Below are 20,716 nucleotides of genomic sequence, written 5' to 3'. Positions count from 1 at the left end.
AGAGGGTAGTATAATTACCTAGTACTTCCAGTCAGAGGGTAGTATAATTACCTAGTACTTCAGTAGTATAATTACCTAGTACTTCCAGTCAGAGGGTAGTATAATTACCTAGTACTTCCAGTCAGAGGGTAGTATAATTACCTAGTACTTCAGTAGTATAATTACCTAGTACTTCAGTAGTATAATTACCTAGTACTTCCAGTCAGAGGGTAGTATAATTACCTAGTACTTCAGTAGTATAATTACCTAGTACTTCAGTAGTATAATTACCTAGTACTTCCAGTCAGAGGTAGTATAATTACCTAGTACTTCCAGTCAGAGGGTAGTATAATTACCTAGTACTTCCAGTCAGAGGGTAGTATAATTACCTAGTACTTCAGTAGTATAATTACCTAGTACTTCCAGTCAGAGGGTAGTATAATTACCTAGTACTTCCAGTCAGAGGGTAGAATAATTACCTAGTACTTCAGTAGTATAATTACCTAGTACTTCCAGTCAGAGGGTAGTATAATTACCTAGTACTTCCAGTCAGAGGGTAGTATAATTACCTAGTACATCAGTAGTATAATTACCTAGTACTTCCAGTCAGAGGGTAGTATAATTACCTAGTACTTCAGTAGTATAATTACCTAGTACTTTAGTAGTATAATTACCTAGTACTTCAGTAGTATAATTACCTAGTACTTCAGTAGTATAATTACCTAGTACTTCCAGTCAGAGGGTAGTATAATTACCTAGTACTTCAGTAGTATAATTACCTAATACTTCCAGTCAGAGGGTAGTATAATTACCTAGTACTTCAGTAGTATAATTACCTAGTACTTCCAGTCAGAGGTAGTATAATTACCTAGTACTTCAGTAGTATAATTACCTAGTACTTCAGTAGTATAATTACCTAGTACTTCCAGTCAGAGGGTAGTATAATTACCTAGTACTTCAGTAGTATAATTACCTAGTACTTCCAGTCAGAGGTAGTATAATTACCTAGTACTCCCAGTCAGAGGGTAGTATAATTACCTAGTACTTCAGTAGTATAATTACCTAGTACTTCCAGTCAGAGGGTAGTATAATTACCTAGTACTTCCAGTCAGAGGGTAGTATAATTACCTAGTACTTCAGTAGTATAATTGCCTAGTACTTCCAGTCAGAGGTAGTATAATTACCTAGTACTTCAGTAGTATAATTACCTAGTACTTCCAGTCAGAGGTAGTATAATTACCTAGTACTTCCAGTCAGAGGGTAGTATAATTACCTAGTACTTCAGTAGTATAATTACCTAGTACTTCCAGTCAGAGGTAGTATAATTACCTAGTACTTCCAGTCAGAGGGTAGTATAATTACCTAGTACTTCCAGTCAGAGGGTAGTATAATTACCTAGTACTTCCAGTCAGAGGGTAGTATAATTACCTAGTACTTCCAGTCAGAGGGTAGTATAATTACCTAGTACTTCCAGTCAGAGGGTAGTATAATTACCTAGTACTTCAGTAGTATAATTACCTAGTACTTCCAGTCAGAGGGTAGTATAATTACCTAGTACTTCCAGTCAGAGGGTAGTATAATTACCTAGTACTTCCAGTCAGAGGGTAGTATAATTACCTAGTACTTCCAGTCAGAGGGTAGTATAATTACCTAGTACTTCCAGTCAGAGGGTAGTATAATTACCTAGTACTTCAGTAGTATAATTACCTAGTACTTCCAGTCAGAGGGTAGTATAATTACCTAGTACTTCCAGTCAGAGGGTAGTATAATTACCTAGTACTTCCAGTCAGAGGGTAGTATAATTACCTAGTACTTCAGTAGTATAATTACCTAGTACTTCCAGTCAGAGGGTAGTATAATTACCTAGTACTTCCAGTCAGAGGGTAGTATAATTACCTAGTACTTCCAGTCAGAGGGTAGTATAATTACCTAGTACTTCCAGTCAGAGGGTAGTATAATTACCTAGTACTTCCAGTCAGAGGGTAGTATAATTACCTAGTACTTCAGTAGTATAATTACCTAGTACTTCCAGTCAGAGGGTAGTATAATTACCTAGTACTTCCAGTCAGAGGGTAGTATAATTACCTAGTACTTCCAGTCAGAGGGTAGTATAATTACCTAGTACTTCAGTAGTATAATTACCTAGTACTTCCAGTCAGAGGGTAGTATAATTACCTAGTACTTCCAGTCAGAGGGTAGTATAATTACCTAGTACTTCCAGTCAGAGGGTAGTATAATTACCTAGTACTTCCAGTCAGAGGGTAGTATAATTACCTAGTACTTCAGTAGTATAATTACCTAGTACTTCAGTAGTATAATTACCTAGTACTCCCAGTCAGAGGGTAGTATAATTACCTAGTACTTCAGTAGTATAATTACCTAGTACTCCCAGTCAGAGGGTAGTTTAATTACCTAGTACTTCAGTAGTATAATTACCTAGTACTTCCAGTCAGAGGTAGTATAATTACCTAGTACTTCAGTAGTATAATTACCTAGTACTTCAGTAGTATAATTACCTAGTACTCCCAGTCAGAGGGTAGTATAATTACCTAGTACTTCAGTAGTATAATTACCTAGTACTCCCAGTCAGAGGGTAGTTTAATTACCTAGTACTTCAGTAGTATAATTACCTAGTACTTCCAGGCAGAGGTAGTATAATTACCTAGTACTTCCAGTCAGAGGTAGTATAATTACCTAGTACTTCCAGTCAGAGGTAGTATAATTACCTAGTACTTCCAGTCAGAGGGTAGTATAATGACCTAGTACTTCCAGTCAGAGGGTAGTATAATTACCTAGTACTTCAGTAGTATAATTACCTAGTACTTCCAGTCAGAGGGTAGTATAATTACCTAGTACTTCAGTAGTATAATTACCTAGTACTTCAGTAGTATAATTACCTAGTACTCCCAGTCAGAGGGTAGTATAATTACCTAGTACTTCAGTAGTATAATTACCTAGTACTCCCAGTCAGAGGGTAGTTTAATTACCTAGTACTTCAGTAGTATAATTACCTAGTACTTCCAGTCAGAGGGTAGTTTAATTACCTAGTACTTCAGTAGTATAATTACCTAGTACTTCCAGTCAGAGGTAGTATAATTACCTAGTACTTCCAGTCAGAGGTAGTATAATTACCTAGTACTTCCAGTCAGAGGTAGTATAATTACCTAGTACTTCCAGTCAGAGGGTAGTATAATTACCTAGTACTTCAGTAGTATAATTACCTAGTACTTCAGTAGTATAATTACCTAGTACTTCAGTAGTATAATTACCTAGTACTTCCAGTCAGAGGGTAGTATAATTACCTAGTACTTCCGGTCAGAGGGTAGTATAATTACCTAGTACGTCAGTAGTATAATTACCTAGTACTTCCAGTCAGAGGGTAGTATAATTACCTAGTACTTCAGTAGTATAATTACCTAGTACTTCAGTAGTATAATTACCTAGTACTTCCAGTCAGAGGGTAGTATAATTACCTAGTACTTCAGTAGTATAATTACCTAGTACTTCCAGTCAGAGGGTAGTATAATTACCTAGTACTTCCAGTCAGAGGGTAGTATAATTACCTAGTACTTCCAGTCAGAGGGTAGTATAATTACCTAGTACTTCCGGTCAGAGGGTAGTATAATTACCTAGTACGTCAGTAGTATAATTACCTAGTACTTCCAGTCAGAGGGTAGTATAATTACCTAGTACTTCAGTAGTATAATTACCTAGTACTTCAGTAGTATAATTACCTAGTACTTCCAGTCAGAGGGTAGTATAATTACCTAGTACTTCAGTAGTATAATTACCTAGTACTTCCAGTCAGAGGGTAGTATAATTACCTAGTACTTCCAGTCAGAGGGTAGTATAATTACCTAGTACTTCCAGTCAGAGGGTAGTATAATTACCTAGTACTTCAGTAGTATAATTACCTAGTACTTCCAGTCAGAGGGTAGTAGGGGGCCTGCTCCGTAGAGCTAGCGTTGGAGTATTGTACAACTCCACAGTACTTCAGTAGTATAATTACCTAGTACTTCCAGTCAGAGGGTAGTATAATTACCTAGTACTTCAGTAGTATAATTACCTAGTACTCCCAGTCAGAGGGTAGTATAATTACCTAGTACTTCAGTAGTATAATTACCTAGTACTTCCAGTCAGAGGGTAGTATAATTACCTAGTACTTCAGTAGTATAATTACCTAGTACTTCCAGTCAGAGGGTAGTATTATTACCTAGTACTTCAGTAGTATAATTACCTAGTACTTCCAGTCAGAGGGTAGTATAATGACCTAGTACTTCAGTAGTATAATTACCTAGTACTTCCAGTCAGAGGGTAGTATAATTACCTAGTACTTCAGTAGTATAATTACCTAGTACTTCAGTAGTATAATTACCTAGTACTCCCAGTCAGAGGGTAGTATAATTACCTAGTACTTCCAGTCAGAGGGTAGTATAATTACCTAGTACTTCAGTAGTATAATTACCTAGTACTTCCAGTCAGAGGGTAGTATGGGGCCTGCTCTGTAGAGCTAGCGTTGGAGTATTGTACAACTCCACAGTACTTCAGACCAACGAACAGCGGCTGACACTCAGTGTAGTCGGTTCTGTCCTCCTCCAGGGATGGGATCACTTCCGTCTTACTGGACGACACTGACAGGACCTCGTTGCTATGGAAACACAATATATATGTTTATTACACACAGACAGGACCTTCCGCTACTTCCGCTTTATATTTGACTGATGATTGATCAGATCTTCCGTTGCTCCAGACTGTACGACGGAAGCATTTATATTTGACTCATGATCAGAGCTTCCGTTGCTCCAGACTGTACGACGGAAGCATTTATATTTTACTCATGATCAGAGCTTCCGTCGCTCCAGACTGTACGACTGAAGCATTTATATTTGACTCATCATCAGAGCTTCCGTTGCTCCAGACTGTACGACGGAAGCATTTATATTTGACTCATCATCAGAGCTTCCGTTGCTCCAGACTGTACGACGGAAGCATTTATATTTGACTCATCATCAGAGCTTCCGTTGCTCCAGACGAACACACACCTGATGCTGAGCAGCTGTGTTCTGGCCGTGGGAGCCGGGATGGACAGCCGGACGTGGTTCCTGTTGACCGTGACCTTGGCGTTGACGGAGCTCTCGTGGTACAGCGTGGTGTGCATCTGGACGCCGGCCTCCAGGAACTGTGGAACCTTCACCCCCATCTCTGTGACCAGGTCTACACCGGCCGAGGGCATGAAGGACAGCTGGTGCTGAAACAATAAGACAATAATGAGCATGAAGGACAGCTGGTGCTGAAACAATAAGACAATAATGAGCATGAAGGACAGCTGGTGCTGAAACAATAAGACATCTCTGTGACCAGGTCTACACCGGCTGAGGGCATGAAGGACAGCTGGTGCTGAACGAACAATACGAGAGCAGTGTTCATCCTGTCGAATAAAACTATTATATGAAGAAAAATGTTCTTCGGTTACCTTTTTTCACTGACGAAAACTACGTCAAAACTAAGCAATGCTGAATAAAACTATGACTAAATATGTTGCCACTTTTTGTTTTCAACAAATACAAACTAAACTAAAATGTCAGGGAGGGACTAGTGGAGAAGAGATCCAGTAGAACTAAATGTCAGGGAGGGACTAGTGGAGAAGAGATCCAGTAGAACTAAATGTCAGGGAGGGACTAGTGGAGAAGAGATCCAGTAGAACTAAATGTCAGGGAGGGACTAGTGGAGAAGAGATCCAGTAGAACTAAATGTCAGGGAGGGACTAGTGGAGAAGAGATCCAGTAGAACTAAATGTCAGGGAGGGACTAGTGGAGAAGAGATCCAGTAGAACTAAATGTCAGGGAGGGACTAGTGGAGAAGAGATCCAGTAGAACTAAATGTCAGGGAGGGACTAGTGGAGAATAGATCCATTAGAACTAAATGTCAGGGAGGGACTAGTGGAGAAGAGATCCAGTAGAACTAAATGTCAGGGAAGGACTAGTGGAGAAGAGATCCAGTAGAACTAAATGTCAGGGAGGGACTAGTGGAGAAGAGATCCAGTAGAACTAAATGTCAGGGAGGGACTAGTGGAGAAGAGATCCAGTAGAACTAAATGTCAGGGAGGGACTAGTGGAGAAGAGATCCAGTAGAACTAAATGTCAGGGAGGGACTAGTGGAGAAGAGATTCAGTAGAACTAAATGTCAGGGAGGGACTAGTGGAGAAGAGATCCAGTAGAACTAAATGTCAGGGAGGGACTAGTGGAGAAGAGATCCAGTAGAACTAAATGTCAGGGAGGGACTAGTGGAGAAGAGATCCAGTAGAACTAAATGTCAGGGAGGGACTAGTGGAGAAGAGATCCAGTAGAACTAAATGTCAGGGAGGGACTAGTGGAGAAGAGATCCATTAGAACTAAATGTCAGGGAGGGACTAGTGGAGAAGAGATCCCGTAGAACTAAATGTCAGGGAGGGACTAGTGGAGAAGAGATCCAGTAGAACTAAATGTCAGGGAGGGACTAGTGGAGAAGAGATCCAGTAGAACTAAATGTCAGGGAGGGACTAGTGGAGAAGAGATCCAGTAGAACTAAATGTCAGGGAGGGACTAGTGGAGAAGAGATCCAGTAGAACTAAATGTCAGGGAGGGACTAGTAGAGAAGAGATCCAGTAGAACTAAATGTCAGGGAGGGACTAGTGGAGAAGAGATCCAGTAGAACTAAATGTCAGGGAGGGACTAGTGGAGAAGAGATCCAGTAGAACTAAATGTCAGGGAGGGACTAGTGGAGAAGAGATCCAGTAGAACTAAATGTCAGGGAGGGACTAGTGGAGAAGAGATCCCGTAGAACTAAATGTCAGGGAGGGACTAGTGGAGAAGAGATCCAGTAGAACTAAATGACTCGCTTTTGAAAAAAATACATTATTTTTTTCTACACGCGTCCTTCATAATGACCAAAAACGTCCAGACGTGTTTTGTCCCAACTGGGCTTCTGTAACAAGGACAGAGAACCTAAGACCCAGCGCTGCTCTCTGGACGTTGTTATAAATGTTAATGTTTCACAACGTCTACCACTCGTTATTATATTAACGTCAGATTGCAGTGAGAAAACGGCTAGACCTGCAGACAGTGATAGAAGCCAGGACTGAAGCTGAGACCTCCAGACAGTGATAACTCACCATGCCAGGACTGAAGCTCAGACCTCCAGACAGTGATAACTCACCATGCCAGGACTGAAGCTCAGACCTCCAGACAGTGATAACTCACCATGCCAGGACTGAAGCTCAGACCTCCAGACAGTGATAACTCACCATGCCAGGACTGAAGCTCAGACCTCCAGACAGTGATAACTCACCATGCCAGGACTGAAGCTCAGACCTCCAGATGTGATAACTCACCAGGCCAGGACTGAAGCTGAGACCTCCAGTGATAACTCACCAGGCCAGGACTGAAGCTGAGACCTCCAGTGATAACTCACCAGGCCAGGACTGAAGCTCAGGCCTCCCTTGGCTCCGGCAGCAAACACTCCGGCCAGGGAGAAGGTGAGAGGCAGCCCGGAGGCGGTGGGCAGCGTGAAGGAGTTCTCCATGAAGATGTAGTGAAGGAACAGCTGGTTGTCTGTGCTGGAGGTCAGCTGCTGGAACATCTGGAGGAAGAGATGAGACTACATTATACAAGCATCACCGCCAACAACCTTAACACATTTTATATACAAACAAACATCTGGAGAATGACATGCAGATAGTAGAAAGAGATTATATGATGATTATGTCATGAGCATACCTTCTGTATCATATCAGGGATGGGCAACTTTGACGATTGAGAGCATCTGCTAAATGCCTAAATTGTAAATTGTAGGGAGACACTATACTTCACTCACTCCAGGTATTGCACGTCTTACCTTGTGATTTAAACATGGTAGTAGTTCTCACCTTGTGGTTTCCAGGTATAAAGGTGTGGTAGTATTTCTACCTTGTGGTTTCCAGGTATAAAGGTGTGGTAGTATTTCTACCTTGTGGTTCCACTATAAAGGTGTGGTAGTATTTCTACCTTGTGGTTCCACTATAAAGGTGTGGTAGTATTTCTACCTTGTGGTTCCACTATAAAGGTGTGGTAGTATTTCTACCTTGTGGTTTCCAGGTATAAAGGTGTGGTAGTATTTATACCTTGTGGTTCCACTATAAAGGTGTGGTAGTATTTCTACCTTGTGGTTTCCAGGTATAAAGGTGTGGTAGTATTTCTACCTTGTGGTTCCACTATAAAGGTGTGGTAGTATTTCTACCTTGTGGTTCCACTATAAAGGTGTGGTAGTATTTCTACCTTGTGGTTCCACTATAAAGGTGTGGTAGTATTTCTACCTTGTGGTTCCACTATAAAGGTGTGGTAGTATTTCTACCTTGTGGTTCCACTATAAAGGTGTGGTAGTGTTTCTACCTTGTGGTTTCCAGGTATAAAGGTGTGGTAGTATTTCTACCTTGTGGTTTCCAGGTATAAAGGTGTGGTAGTATTTCTACCTTGTGGTTTCCAGGTATAAAGGTGTGGTAGTATTTCTACCTTGTGGTTCCACTATAAAGGTGTGGTAGTATTTCTACCTTGTGGTTCCACTATAAAGGTGTGGTAGTATTTCTACCTTGTGGTTTCCAGGTATAAAGGTGTGGTAGTATTTCTACCTTGTGGTTCCACTATAAAGGTGTGGTAGTATTTCTACCTTGTGGTTCCACTATAAAGGTGTGGTAGTATTTCTACCTTGTGGTTTCCAGGTATAAAGGTGTGGTAGTATTTCTACCTTGTGGTTTCCAGGTATAAAGGTGTGGTAGTATTTCTACCTTGTGGTTTCCAGGTATAAAGGTGTGGTAGTATTTATACCTTGTGGTTCCACTATAAAGGTGTGGTAGTATTTCTACCTTGTGGTTTCCAGGTATAAAGGTGTGGTAGTATTTCTACCTTGTGGTTCCACTATAAAGGTGTGGTAGTATTTCTACCTTGTGGTTCCACTATAAAGGTGTGGTAGTATTTCTACCTTGTGGTTCCACTATAAAGGTGTGGTAGTATTTCTACCTTGTGGTTCCACTATAAAGGTGTGGTAGTATTTCTACCTTGTGGTTCCACTATAAAGGTGTGGTAGTGTTTCTACCTTGTGGTTTCCAGGTATAAAGGTGTGGTAGTATTTCTACCTTGTGGTTCCACTATAAAGGTGTGGTAGTATTTCTACCTTGTGGTTTCCAGGTATAAAGGTGTGGTAGTATTTCTACCTTGTGGTTTCCAGGTATAAAGGTGTGGTAGTATTTCTACCTTGTGGTTCCACTATAAAGGTGTGGTAGTATTTCTACCTTGTGGTTCCACTATAAAGGTGTGGTAGTATTTCTACCTTGTGGTTTCCAGGTATAAAGGTGTGGTAGTATTTCTACCTTGTGGTTCCACTATAAAGGTGTGGTAGTATTTCTACCTTGTGGTTCCACTATAAAGGTGTGGTAGTATTTCTACCTTGTGGTTTCCAGGTATAAAGGTGTGGTAGTATTTCTACCTTGTGGTTTCCAGGTATAAAGGTCTGGTAGTATTTCTACCTTGTGGTTTCCAGGTATAAAGGTGTGGTAGTATTTCTACCTTGTGGTTTCCAGGTATAAAGGTGTGGTAGTATTTCTACCTTGTGGTTTCCAGGTATAAAGGTGTGGTAGTATTTCTACCTTGTGGTTCCACTATAAAGGTGTGGTAGTATTTCTACCTTGTGGTTTCCAGGTATAAAGGTGTGGTAGTATTTCTACCTTGTGGTTTCCAGGTATAAAGGTGTGGTAGTATTTCTACCTTGTGGTTTCCAGGTATAAAGGTGTGGTAGTATTTCTACCTTGTGGTTCCACTATAAAGGTGTGGTAGTATTTCTACCTTGTGGTTTCCAGGTATAAAGGTGTGGTAGTATTTCTACCTTGTGGTTTCCAGGTATAAAGGTGTGGTAGTATTTCTACCTTGTGGTTCCACTATAAAGGTGTGGTAGTATTTCTACCTTGTGGTTTCCAGGTATAAAGGTGTGGTAGTATTTCTACCTTGTGGTTTCCAGGTATAAAGGTGTGGTAGTATTTCTACCTTGTGGTTCCACTATAAAGGTGTGGTAGTATTTCTACCTTGTGGTTCCACGATAAAGGTGTGGTAGTATTTCTACCTTGTGGTTTCCAGGTATAAAGGTGTGGTAGTATTTCTACCTTGTGGTTTCCAGGTATAAAGGTGTGGTAGTATTTCTACCTTGTGGTTTCCAGGTATAAAGGTGTGGTAGTATTTCTACCTTGTGGTTTCCAGGTATAAAGGTGTGGTAGTATTTCTACCTTGTGGTTCCACTATAAAGGTGTGGTAGTATTTCTACCTTGTGGTTCCACTATAAAGGTGTGGTAGTATTTCTACCTTGTGGTTCCACTATAAAGGTGTGGTAGTATTTCTACCTTGTGGTTTCCAGGTATAAAGGTGTGGTAGTATTTCTACCTTGTGGTTTCCAGGTATAAAGGTGTGGTAGTATTTCTACCTTGTGGTTCCACTATAAAGGTGTGGTAGTATTTCTACCTTGTGGTTTCCAGGTATAAAGGTGTGGTAGTATTTCTACCTTGTGGTTTCCAGGTATAAAGGTGTGGTAGTATTTCTACCTTGTGGTTTCCAGGTATAAAGGTGTGGTAGTATTTCTACCTTGTGGTTCCACTATAAAGGTGTGGTAGTATTTCTACCTTGTGGTTCCACTATAAAGGTGTGGTAGTATTTCTACCTTGTGGTTTCCAGGTATAAAGGTGTGGTAGTATTTCTACCTTGTGGTTCCACTATAAAGGTGTGGTAGTATTTCTACCTTGTGGTTTCCAGGTATAAAGGTGTGGTAGTATTTCTACCTTGTGGTTCCACTATAAAGGTGTGGTAGTATTTCTACCTTGTGGTTCCACTATAAAGGTGTGGTAGTATTTCTACCTTGTGGTTTCCAGGTATAAAGGTGTGGTAGTATTTCTACCTTGTGGTTCCACTATAAAGGTGTGGTAGTATTTCTACCTTGTGGTTTCCAGGTATAAAGGTGTGGTAGTATTTCTACCTTGTGGTTCCACTATAAAGGTGTGGTAGTATTTCTACCTTGTGGTTCCACTATAAAGGTGTGGTAGTATTTCTACCTTGTGGTTCCACTGTAAAGGTGTGGTAGTATTTCTCACTAGGGATGTCCCGATACACTTTTTTTGTTTCCGATCCGATCCCGGTACCACCATTTTTGTGTTAGCCGATACCGATACTGAATACCGATACCAGTGTTGTGATCTCGTGTTGTGTTTAAAGCTATCTAGCTATATCTGGTGTTGTGTTTGTTTATATAGATATCTAGCTATATATCTCATGTTGTGTTTATAGCTATCTAGCTATATATCTCATGTTGTGTTTATAGATATCTAGCTATATATCTGGTATTGTGTTTATAGCTATCTAGCTATATATCTGGTGTTGTGTTTATAGCTATCTAGCTATATATCTGGTGTTGTGTTTATAGCTATCTAGCTATATATCTGGCGTTGTGTTTATAGCTATCTAGCTATATATCTGGTGTTGTGTTTATAGCCATCTAGCTATATATCTCGTGTTGTGTTTATAGCTATCTAGCTATATATCTCGTGTTGTGTTTATAGTGATGTATCTGGAAATCACAATTCACATTAATATAGATAAAGAACCATGTTTTAAACTAAAGTGGATCTTTGTCTCTCAGGGCCTGAGAGAGTGACATGACGTGTTTAGACAGGATGTATGGGCAGCTGCAGGAGGGACCCTAAAGATCTGGCTTGCTGATAGTAAACGGCCAGGCCTGCAGGACACCTACTGTTCTGTGCTTGCTTCCTGGTGACCAACACCTTATTTAGACATGTTTGACCATTTGGTACAGGGGGGTTGGGACCACCTTTGCATTTCCTTTGTGTATAAGGTCTACTGCAAATGTTTGTAACAGTTAGTTCAGTGGCTCACACGCCGTGAGGCGGGTGGGCCAGGCCCATGGCTGTGAATGATGTCTTGTACTCTCTGAAAATAAATGGAACTCCGGAACCTTCATCTGCCTGTCTCTGCTGTTGACTTCATGCTCCGTATTTTTGCCTGAGTATTTTCTAGTCTAAGTATTTAACGTCTGTTTATGCTCTATGGGGAGAGGAAAAGCACTCTCTCCTTTGTAGAACAGATTCTTCAAAGTGGTGCGATTACCCGGTCGCGATGATGCATTTTTTGCGTCAGGCGAGAGAACCAGTGGACAATTGACAATTCAGTCTAATAGATATTTCGGTCGGCAATTTTTTGAACGGAGGAGAACGACGACGGAGCTGCAGTCGAACTGACGGGGTTCAACACGGCGGTCACCGCCGCAACAGGGACGGCCTGCCCGGCGCGGTTTCATCACCACCACGACGGAGGCGGCCTGCGCCGAGGAGCGGCGATGGGCAACGGCGTGATGCTCTCGGCGATCGTGACCAGAGGCGATGCTCGGCGGCTGGACGGCAGGGAGAGGGGTGCTACGGAGCACAGCGTGCCCCGGCCCGAGGGCGTCGAGCGGCGATCGAAGGGAGGCGGCCTACAGTCTACTCTACACAGCGGCTACGGTGGAGGGCGATTGGCTCTTCACGGCGCGTCTCGACTCGACAGGCGCCGGCGGCGAGGCGTCGTGGCTTCGTTCCATTCAGCGGCTCGACAGAGCTGATCTACAAGCTCGCAACGCGGCGAATCGCAGGTTTCTGCCTCGCAGAGGCCTACATGCTCCTGTGATGACACTGATTCACTTTCTCGTTTTTTTAGTCATGTTGTATTATCATGACTGAGAGGGAGGAGGTGATAAAGTGAATTCAGATCAGAATTCAGAATGAAAGTTTCCGGACGGGACAAAGGGCAACTATCGACAACAGAGCGGCATACGCCATGCGGTGCATAAGTGTACTGCATCACAAACCTCGTTTGGCCCGTGTGCGCTGACTGATGACGAAGGTGAGACAAAAGGAGAAGAAACGTTACAGAAGATTCTATTATATCAGATGGATATCGTTCCATTTGATTCCAAATGTATGTCTACGTTTGTCTAGTTCAACATAGTAATAGGCCTCGTGTTGATTGTATGTTTTTGTCGTATAATTAGATAAGTTGAGTCATGAGTAGCCTACTTATGCAACAATGAGGTAATTTCCTCGAGACGTGTAGAGAATATTAGTTAAATATTGCTTAAACTCTGGCCTGTTAATGTATTTTTATCTTTTCTTATTACTGTTTAGCTGGTTAACAAGGGCCCAGCGTCATTTATTATGTACTACCCTAGTAGAGCAGAGTTTTATTTAAAGCATTATAAACGTATATGTTATTGCACGTCCTAAATTTCCTGAAAGCGGCAACGTCTGTTAAATGTCAGATATATGTTTACGGGTTATCATTTATGTCAATGATCATGTTTTGAGTTATGTAAAGGTTTAAAGTGAAGTTAATTACAGTACAGAGAAGTTAGTGTGTAAGAGAGAACACAGAAGGGAGTTCTATAAGCACACCGATGATAATACTGTAATGGAATGAGAACACTGGTAACGAGTTATGTGATTTAAATGCCTAGAAGTTTGTAAGCCATTTTTAATTCTACTGTAATTGTTTGATTTCTTTGTGTCATCTTGATGTTCCAGTCAGTGCCAAAGGGAGGACGAGGGTCAATAATTGTGTTTCCATATTCGTTTTTATGAGGCATGGTTGCCTCAAAGGGAGGTCTGATGTATCTGGAAATCACAATTCACATTAATATAGATAAAGAACCATGTTTTAAACTAAAGTGGATCTTTGTCTCTCAGGGCCTGAGAGAGTGACATGACGTGTTTAGACAGGATGTATGGGCAGCTGCAGGAGGGACCCTAAAGATCTGGCTTGCTGATAGTAAACGGCCAGGCCTGCAGGACACCTACTGTTCTGTGCTTGCTTCCTGGTGACCAACACCTTATTTAGACATGTTTGACCATTTGGTACAGGGGGGTTGGGACCACCTTTGCATTTCCTTTGTGTATAAGGTCTACTGCAAATGTTTGTAACAGTTAGTTCAGTGGCTCACACGCCGTGAGGCGGGTGGGCCAGGCCCATGGCTGTGAATGATGTCTTGTACTCTCTGAAAATAAATGGAACTCCGGAACCTTCATCTGCCTGTCTCTGCTGTTGACTTCATGCTCCGTATTTTTGCCTGAGTATTTTCTAGTCTAAGTATTTAACGTCTGTTTATGCTCTATGGGGAGAGGAAAAGCACTCTCTCCTTTGTAGAACAGATTCTTCAATAGCTATCTAGCTATATATCTCATGTTGTGTTTATAGTAGGGCCGGGACTTTAACGCGTTAATTGAGATTAATTAACTACAGAAAAATTAACGCGTTAAAAAAATTAACGCATTTAATCGCACCTTTTTTTTCCACCGCGGAACGTTTCTCACTGGGTGCGTTTCTAGTAGTACTGAATAGGCTGCGGCACGAGCAGCAGTTGTTCTACACTACAGGCTACAGCTCTATGCTACAGCTCTATGCTACAGCTCCGTCAGAAAGCCCAAAGTCCAAACCCAAATGAATCGAATGAAGAAGCCGCTTATATCGCTTTTGCTCCATGGATGGGACATTTAGATGTAAAAGCTATCGGATGGACGCGTGAATAGCAGCATGGCTGTGTGCAATGTCAGAGGGAAAAGATCCATTTATGACCAACGTTAGCTTCTATGCTAGGCTTGCTAGCTGCTTCAGTTTAACATGTCTCACAGACCACCGACGTGCGGTGATTTCACCACAGCACAAAGCTGTCAAGCTGTCCTCGATGCGAAACATACTGAAGTAGCAAGTGGGTCAGCCCCAACCTCATGTGAAATGTTTCCCCCATAATAAAGTTGTTTTTATTTGTTCTAATGCCCCGCAATGTAAAGCACATTTGAGTATTCATATACACACTGAAGACACTATATAGGCACTTGCTGCTCTTGTTTATCTGTTGGGATAAAAAAAGTTGTATTGCTTAAAGGGGAATACCACTCATTTTCAACATTTTTCTATGGAGTTGTGTGCACTGGAAATAATAAAGTCACCCCATTATGTGTTGCCTATAGAACTGGAGGTCTGAAAAAAACAGTAACATTATGAAGTACATTTTTGTGATGTCACTGAGATGTACTTCATAATGTTACTGATTTTTTTCAGACCTCCAGTTCTAGGCAACACAGAATGGGGGGGACTTTCTTATTATATCCACACAACAACTCTAAGGTATATTAAGGACAGTAAAATGTTGAAAATGAGTGGAATCCCGTAGTCACTATTCACTGGGATACCAAAAAACATTTGAAAAAAAAGGTTTCTCACTGTTCTCGGGTTGAATATTGATATGCGATTAAAATGCGATTAATCGAGATTAATTAACTACAAAGCCTCTGATTAATTAGATTAATTTTTTTAATCGAGTCCCAGCTCTAGTTTATAGCTATCTAGCTATATATCTCATGTTGTGTTTATAGCTATCTAGCTATATAGGCTATCTTGTGTTGTGTTTATAGCTATCTAGCTATATATATCGTGTGTCTGTTATAAACACAATAACAGACTCTTCACTCAAATGTGCACTTGCGGTTTGGGCAACTCCAAAGCAAACTCCACATGATGCCCCAACATTTTATTTACCTGCCATAGTGTCAACCCCTTCCTTACCCCTGTGTCGGATCGCTGGTTAGACTGGCATATTCGCCGATAACGATATGAACCGATATGACCAAATAAGGGTAGTATCGGGACATCTCTATTTCTCACCTTGCTGTTTCCCACTATGAAGGCTTGGTAGTATTTCTCACCTTGCTGTTTCCCACTATGAAGGCCTGGTAGTATTTCTCACCTTGCTGTTTCCCACTATGAAGGCCTGGTAGTATTTCTCACCTTGCTGTTTCCCACTATGAAGGCCTGGTAGTATTTCTCACCTTGCTGTTTCCCACTATGAAGGCCTGGTAGTATTGGAGCAGGGTGTCAGCCATGGTCTTCACGTCTCCCAGACTCAGGTATCCCATCTCGTGCCCCAGCAGCCTCAGGTAAGCCACGGCCTCTGGGCTGGACGAACGCACCTCCTGAACCGCCTTGTTGAGACCCTCCACCAGCTGCTCCACCAGCTCATCAGGGACCTGCACGCACACACGCACGCACGCACGCACACACGCAACGCACGCAACGCACGCACGCACGCACACACGCAACGCACGCAACGCACGCACGCACACACACACACACACGCAAAAAACTTTTTTTTCTTCACTGGGGAGGCACTGGGGAGGCACTGGGGGGCACTGGGGAGGCACTGGGGGGGCACTGGGGAGGCACTGGGGGGACACTGGGGAGGCACTTGGGGGACCTGGGGACTTCAGTGCAATGTAGGCCTACTTACATATGTTATTGTACTTTTGTTTCCTGGGCCCGGAGTCTAATGGCCCATTTGGTGTCAGTGACCCCTCTTGCTTCGTGTCCCAGGTTGGCTTGGTGTGGAATGTGCTAATTTGTCCCCTATTCAAAGTCTGATTTCCATTGATTGTTGGCTGTGTTTAGCCTGTATATGGCTGTGGAGTTTTGGTACAAGATCAAAACAACTTGTCTAATATTTTGGCATGTTTAAACCTCCAGGAAAATCCGTGTTGAGGTTCTTGATCCACTGTTTTTCATTAAAACGTCTTTGTCCTACTGTCCAGTTGGGATTGTGTTGAAGTCCAGACACTTTTAGAGTTATGGATCTATGATGGCTATTTTACACATCAATAAATGCCTGGAATTCTTCTTTGCTATGTTCCCATATCCCAAAGATATCATCCAGAAATCTATAGTAATGTGTTGGTTTTAGTCTGCATTTTTCTAGGGCTGTCTGTTCCCATATGCTTATGTAAATGTTTGCATAAGATGGTGCAAACCTCTTTCCCATGGCCGTCCCTTTGGTTTGTAGATAGAACTTGTTATTGAAGGAAAAATCATTCCTGGTTAGATTTAAGTCTAACAATTGGAGTAATTCCTCCTCTGGTCGATTTGTGTCTGGGTATTTACTGAAAACTTCCTTGACTGCTTGTAGCCCTGCTGTCGTCTCAATGTTTGAGGACACTGGGGAGGCACTGGGGAGACACTGGGGGGACACTGGGGAGGCACTGGGGGGACACTGGGGAGGCACTGGGGGGGCACTGGGGGGACACTGGGGGGGCACTGGGGGGACACTGGGGGGACACTGGGGGGACACTGGGGAGGCACTGGGGGGGCACTGGGGGGACACTGGGGGGGCACTGGGGGGACACTGGGGGGACACTGGGGGGACACTGGGGAGGCACTGGGGGGACACTGGGGGGGGACACTGGGGGGGCACTGGGGAGGCACTGGGGGGGCACTGGGGACTCTGGGCTGTGATTCGTTCTCACCTGTCTCTTGCGTCTCTCACTCTGGGCTGTGATTCGTTCCAGGACCTTCTTCAGTGAGTCAGGAGCGTTCTGATTGGCCCAGTACATGGCCCGGGACGCCGCGTCCGGGAAGAAGCCCTGCTCCCCGAAAAGAGCGTCGATGGTCGGGTTTAACCCCTCGGCCTCCACGCCCACCTGAGGAGGTAGAAAGGATCAACCAGGGGTCCTTGAGGGGGTTCCAGGTGGTCCGGGGACCACCAGGGGTCCTCCAGGTGGTCCGAGGACCACCAGGGGTCCCGGGGACCACCAGGGGTCCTCCAGGTGGTCCGAGGACCACCAGGGGTCCTCGAGGGGGTTCCAGGTGGTCCGGGGACCACCAGGGGTCCTCCAGGTGGTCCGAGGACCACCAGGGGTCCTCGAGGGGGTTCCAGGTGGTCCGGGGACCACCAGGGGTCCTCCAGGTGGTCCGAGGACCACCAGGGGTCCTCCAGGTGGTCCAGGGACCACCAGGGGTCCTCGAGGGGGTTCCAGGTGGTCCGGGGACCACCAGGGGTCCTCGAGGGGGTTCCAGGTGGTCCGGGGACCACCAGGGGTCCTCCAGGTGGTCCGGGGACCACCAGGGGTCCTTGAGGGGGTTCCAGGTGGTCCGGGGACCACCAGGGGTCCTCCAGGTGGTCCGAGGACCACCAGGGGTCCTCGAGGGGGTTCCAGGTGGTCCGAGGACCACCAGGGGTCCTCCAGGTCACCAGGGGTCCTCCAGGTGGTCCGAGGACCACCTGGGGTCCTTGAGGGGGTTCCAGGTGGTCCGGGGACCACCAGGGGTCCTCCAGGTGGTCCGAGGACCACCAGGGGTCCTCGAGGGGGTTCCAGGTGGTCCGGGGACCACCAGGGGTCCTCCAGGTGGTCCGAGGACCACCAGGGGTCCTCGAGGGGGTTCCAGGTGGTCCGGGGACCACCAGGGGTCCTCGAGGGGGTTCCAGGTGGTCCCCATGCAGCTAAATGATGGACAGTTGGTAACCAAATGGACCCTTATACATCTTTAACTCTTGAGAGTGTAACATGTATGAGTTAAATTATTTTTAAACATCTGCATTACTTACTGTTGTTGTTGGATCTTATTAAAAAAACTCAACACAGGAAGTCACCTCATCACCTAACTAACCCACCATGATGTGAAGGGGTTAAGCAGGCTAAAGGGGAGTGGTCAGGATAAAGGGGAGTGGTCAGGATAAAGGAGGGTGGACACCAGGTTAAATGGGAGTGGTCAGGATAAAGGGGAGTGGTCACCAGGCTAAAGGGGAGTGGTCAGGATAAAGGGGAGTGGTCAGAATAAAGGGGAGTGGTCAGGATAAATGGGAGTGGTCAGGATAAAGGGGAGTGGTCACCAGGATAAAGGGGAGTGGTCAGGCTAAAGGGGAGTGGTCACCAGGCTAAAGGGGAGTGGTCACCAGGCTAAAGGGGAGTGGTGATGATAAAGGGGAGTGGTCACCAGTCTAAAGGGGAGTGGTCAGGATAAAGGGGAGTGGTCACCTCGAAGAGGTCTTCAGTGTAGTCGAACACTTTGAGGGTGGTCTCCAGCATCAGCTCCTTGGGCATGAAGTTAGCGTGATCAAAGATGGCGTTGGCGCGCGCCGCGCCGAGCCCCGAGTCCAGGCGGAGGTTTAGAGACAGACCCAACACGTCCACGTCACGGAACTGGTCTGGTAGATCTGTTTCTATGTAGCTCCTCATTCTAGATGAGCCACGCACGCACGCACGCACGCACGCACGCACGCACGCACGCACGCACGCACGCACGCACGCACGCACGCACGCACGCACGCACGCACGCACGCACGCACGCACGCACGCACACACACACACACACATAGACACAGACACACACATAGACACAGACACACACATAGACAGGGGTTAGGGGCTAGGGGCTAGGGGTTAGGAGCTAAGGGCTAGGGGCTAGGGGTTAGGGGCCCTGTGACACACCCACCACCAGTGGATACGTTCCATTTCCAAATCCTCGAGGCGTGTATTTTAGAACATAATCATTACGCAGTTGAACGCACGCATAACCATAATATGTCTATTTTCAAAACCTATTTTTAAAGTTGAAAGGTTTAATATATAATAAAGCTCGGGTCCTGCACGGGCATTTCGGGTATTCTGCATTTCAGATGCCCAGAACGAGGCCCGCAGCTTTGAAATGGAACCGACCCTTCCCCCGACGGCATGTCAATATTTTGCACCCGAACCGGCTCGGTTCTCGGTTCGGATCTCGGGTATTCGGGTCCGGGTGGACCCGTGCTGCCCTCTAGTTAGGAGCTAAGGGCTAGGGGCTAGGAGTTAGGGGCTAGGGGTTAGGGGCTAGGGGTTAGGGGTTAGGGGTTAGGAGCTAAGGGCTAGGGGCTAGGAGTTAGGTGCTAGGGGTTAGGGGCTAGGGGTTAGGGGTTAGGAGCTAAGGGCTAGGGGCTAGGGGCTAGGAGTTAGGTGCTAGGGGTTAGGGGCTAGGGGTTAGGGGTTAGGAGCTAAGGGCTAGGGGTTAGGGGCTAGGGGTTAGGGGCTATGAGTTAGGAGCTAAGGGCTAGGGGTTAGGGGTTAGGGGTTAGGAGCTAAGGGCTAGGGGCTAGGGGTTAGGGGTTAGGGGCTAGGGGTTAGGAGCTAAGGGCTAGGGGCTAGGGGTTAGGGGTTAGGAGCTAAGGGCTAGGGGTTAGGGGTTAGGGGCTAGGGGTTAGGAGCTAAGGGCTAGGGGCTAGGGGTTAGGGGTTAAGAGCTAAGGGCTAGGGGATAGGAGTTAGGGGCTAGGGGTTAGGAGCTAAGGGCTAGGGGTTAGTGGTTAGGGGCTAGGGGTTAGGGGCTAAGGGCTAGGGGTTAGGGGTTAGGGGCTAGGAGTTAGGAGCTAGGAGATAAGGGCTAGGAGATAGGAGCTAAGGGTTAGGGGCTAGGGTACTCACTCCTCTAGCTGGGGGTCCGTGGAAGCCAGGATGTTGTTGAGGTGAGAGATGACGAAGCTGACCAGGTAGCGTTCGGGGTACAGGTGCTCCATGTCCGTCAGAGAGCGGACCATGTCCTGGACCGTGGCCCGGCTGGGGCTCTTCATCAGGACCAGGTAGGCTGCGATGCGCTTGTCTATGGACCCCTGGGGGTCCCTGTACACCTCCATGAGCCCTGGTGCAATCTGAAACCACACAGCTATCTGTTAGAACCCTGGGGGTCCCTGTACACCTCCATGAGGCCTGGGGGTCCCTGTACACCTCCATGACCCCTGGGGGTCCCTGTACACCTCCATGAGGCCTGGGGGTCCCTGTACACCTCCATGACCACCGGGGGTCCCTGTACACCTCCATGACCGCCGGGGGTCCCTGTACACCTGCATGACCG

General features: G+C 45.1%; 1 protein-coding gene across 1 annotated transcript in view; it reads right to left on the bottom strand.

Annotated features, from left to right (window-relative positions):
- Positions 1–20,716, bottom strand: part of apoba (apolipoprotein Ba) — a gene marked incomplete at its 5' end in the record, with an annotated part of 89,779 nt that overhangs the window by 50,400 nt on the left and 18,663 nt on the right. Inside the window, 7 exons of the mRNA XM_079531960.1 lie at positions 4,445–4,627; positions 5,022–5,227; positions 7,429–7,596; positions 15,899–16,096; positions 17,363–17,536; positions 18,872–19,073; positions 20,290–20,513. Coding sequence (XP_079388086.1) covers positions 4,445–4,627; positions 5,022–5,227; positions 7,429–7,596; positions 15,899–16,096; positions 17,363–17,536; positions 18,872–19,073; positions 20,290–20,513 — 1,355 coding nt within the window. The remainder of the gene's footprint in view (positions 1–4,444; positions 4,628–5,021; positions 5,228–7,428; positions 7,597–15,898; positions 16,097–17,362; positions 17,537–18,871; positions 19,074–20,289; positions 20,514–20,716) is intronic.

This window comes from Electrona antarctica (genome assembly GCF_951216825.1).
Source record: "Electrona antarctica genome assembly, contig: scaffold_57, whole genome shotgun sequence".
Taxonomy (NCBI): Eukaryota; Metazoa; Chordata; class Actinopteri; order Myctophiformes; family Myctophidae; genus Electrona; species Electrona antarctica.
Note: the sequence above shows the minus strand (reverse complement) of the source record. Positions and strands in the feature narration are given on the sequence as shown.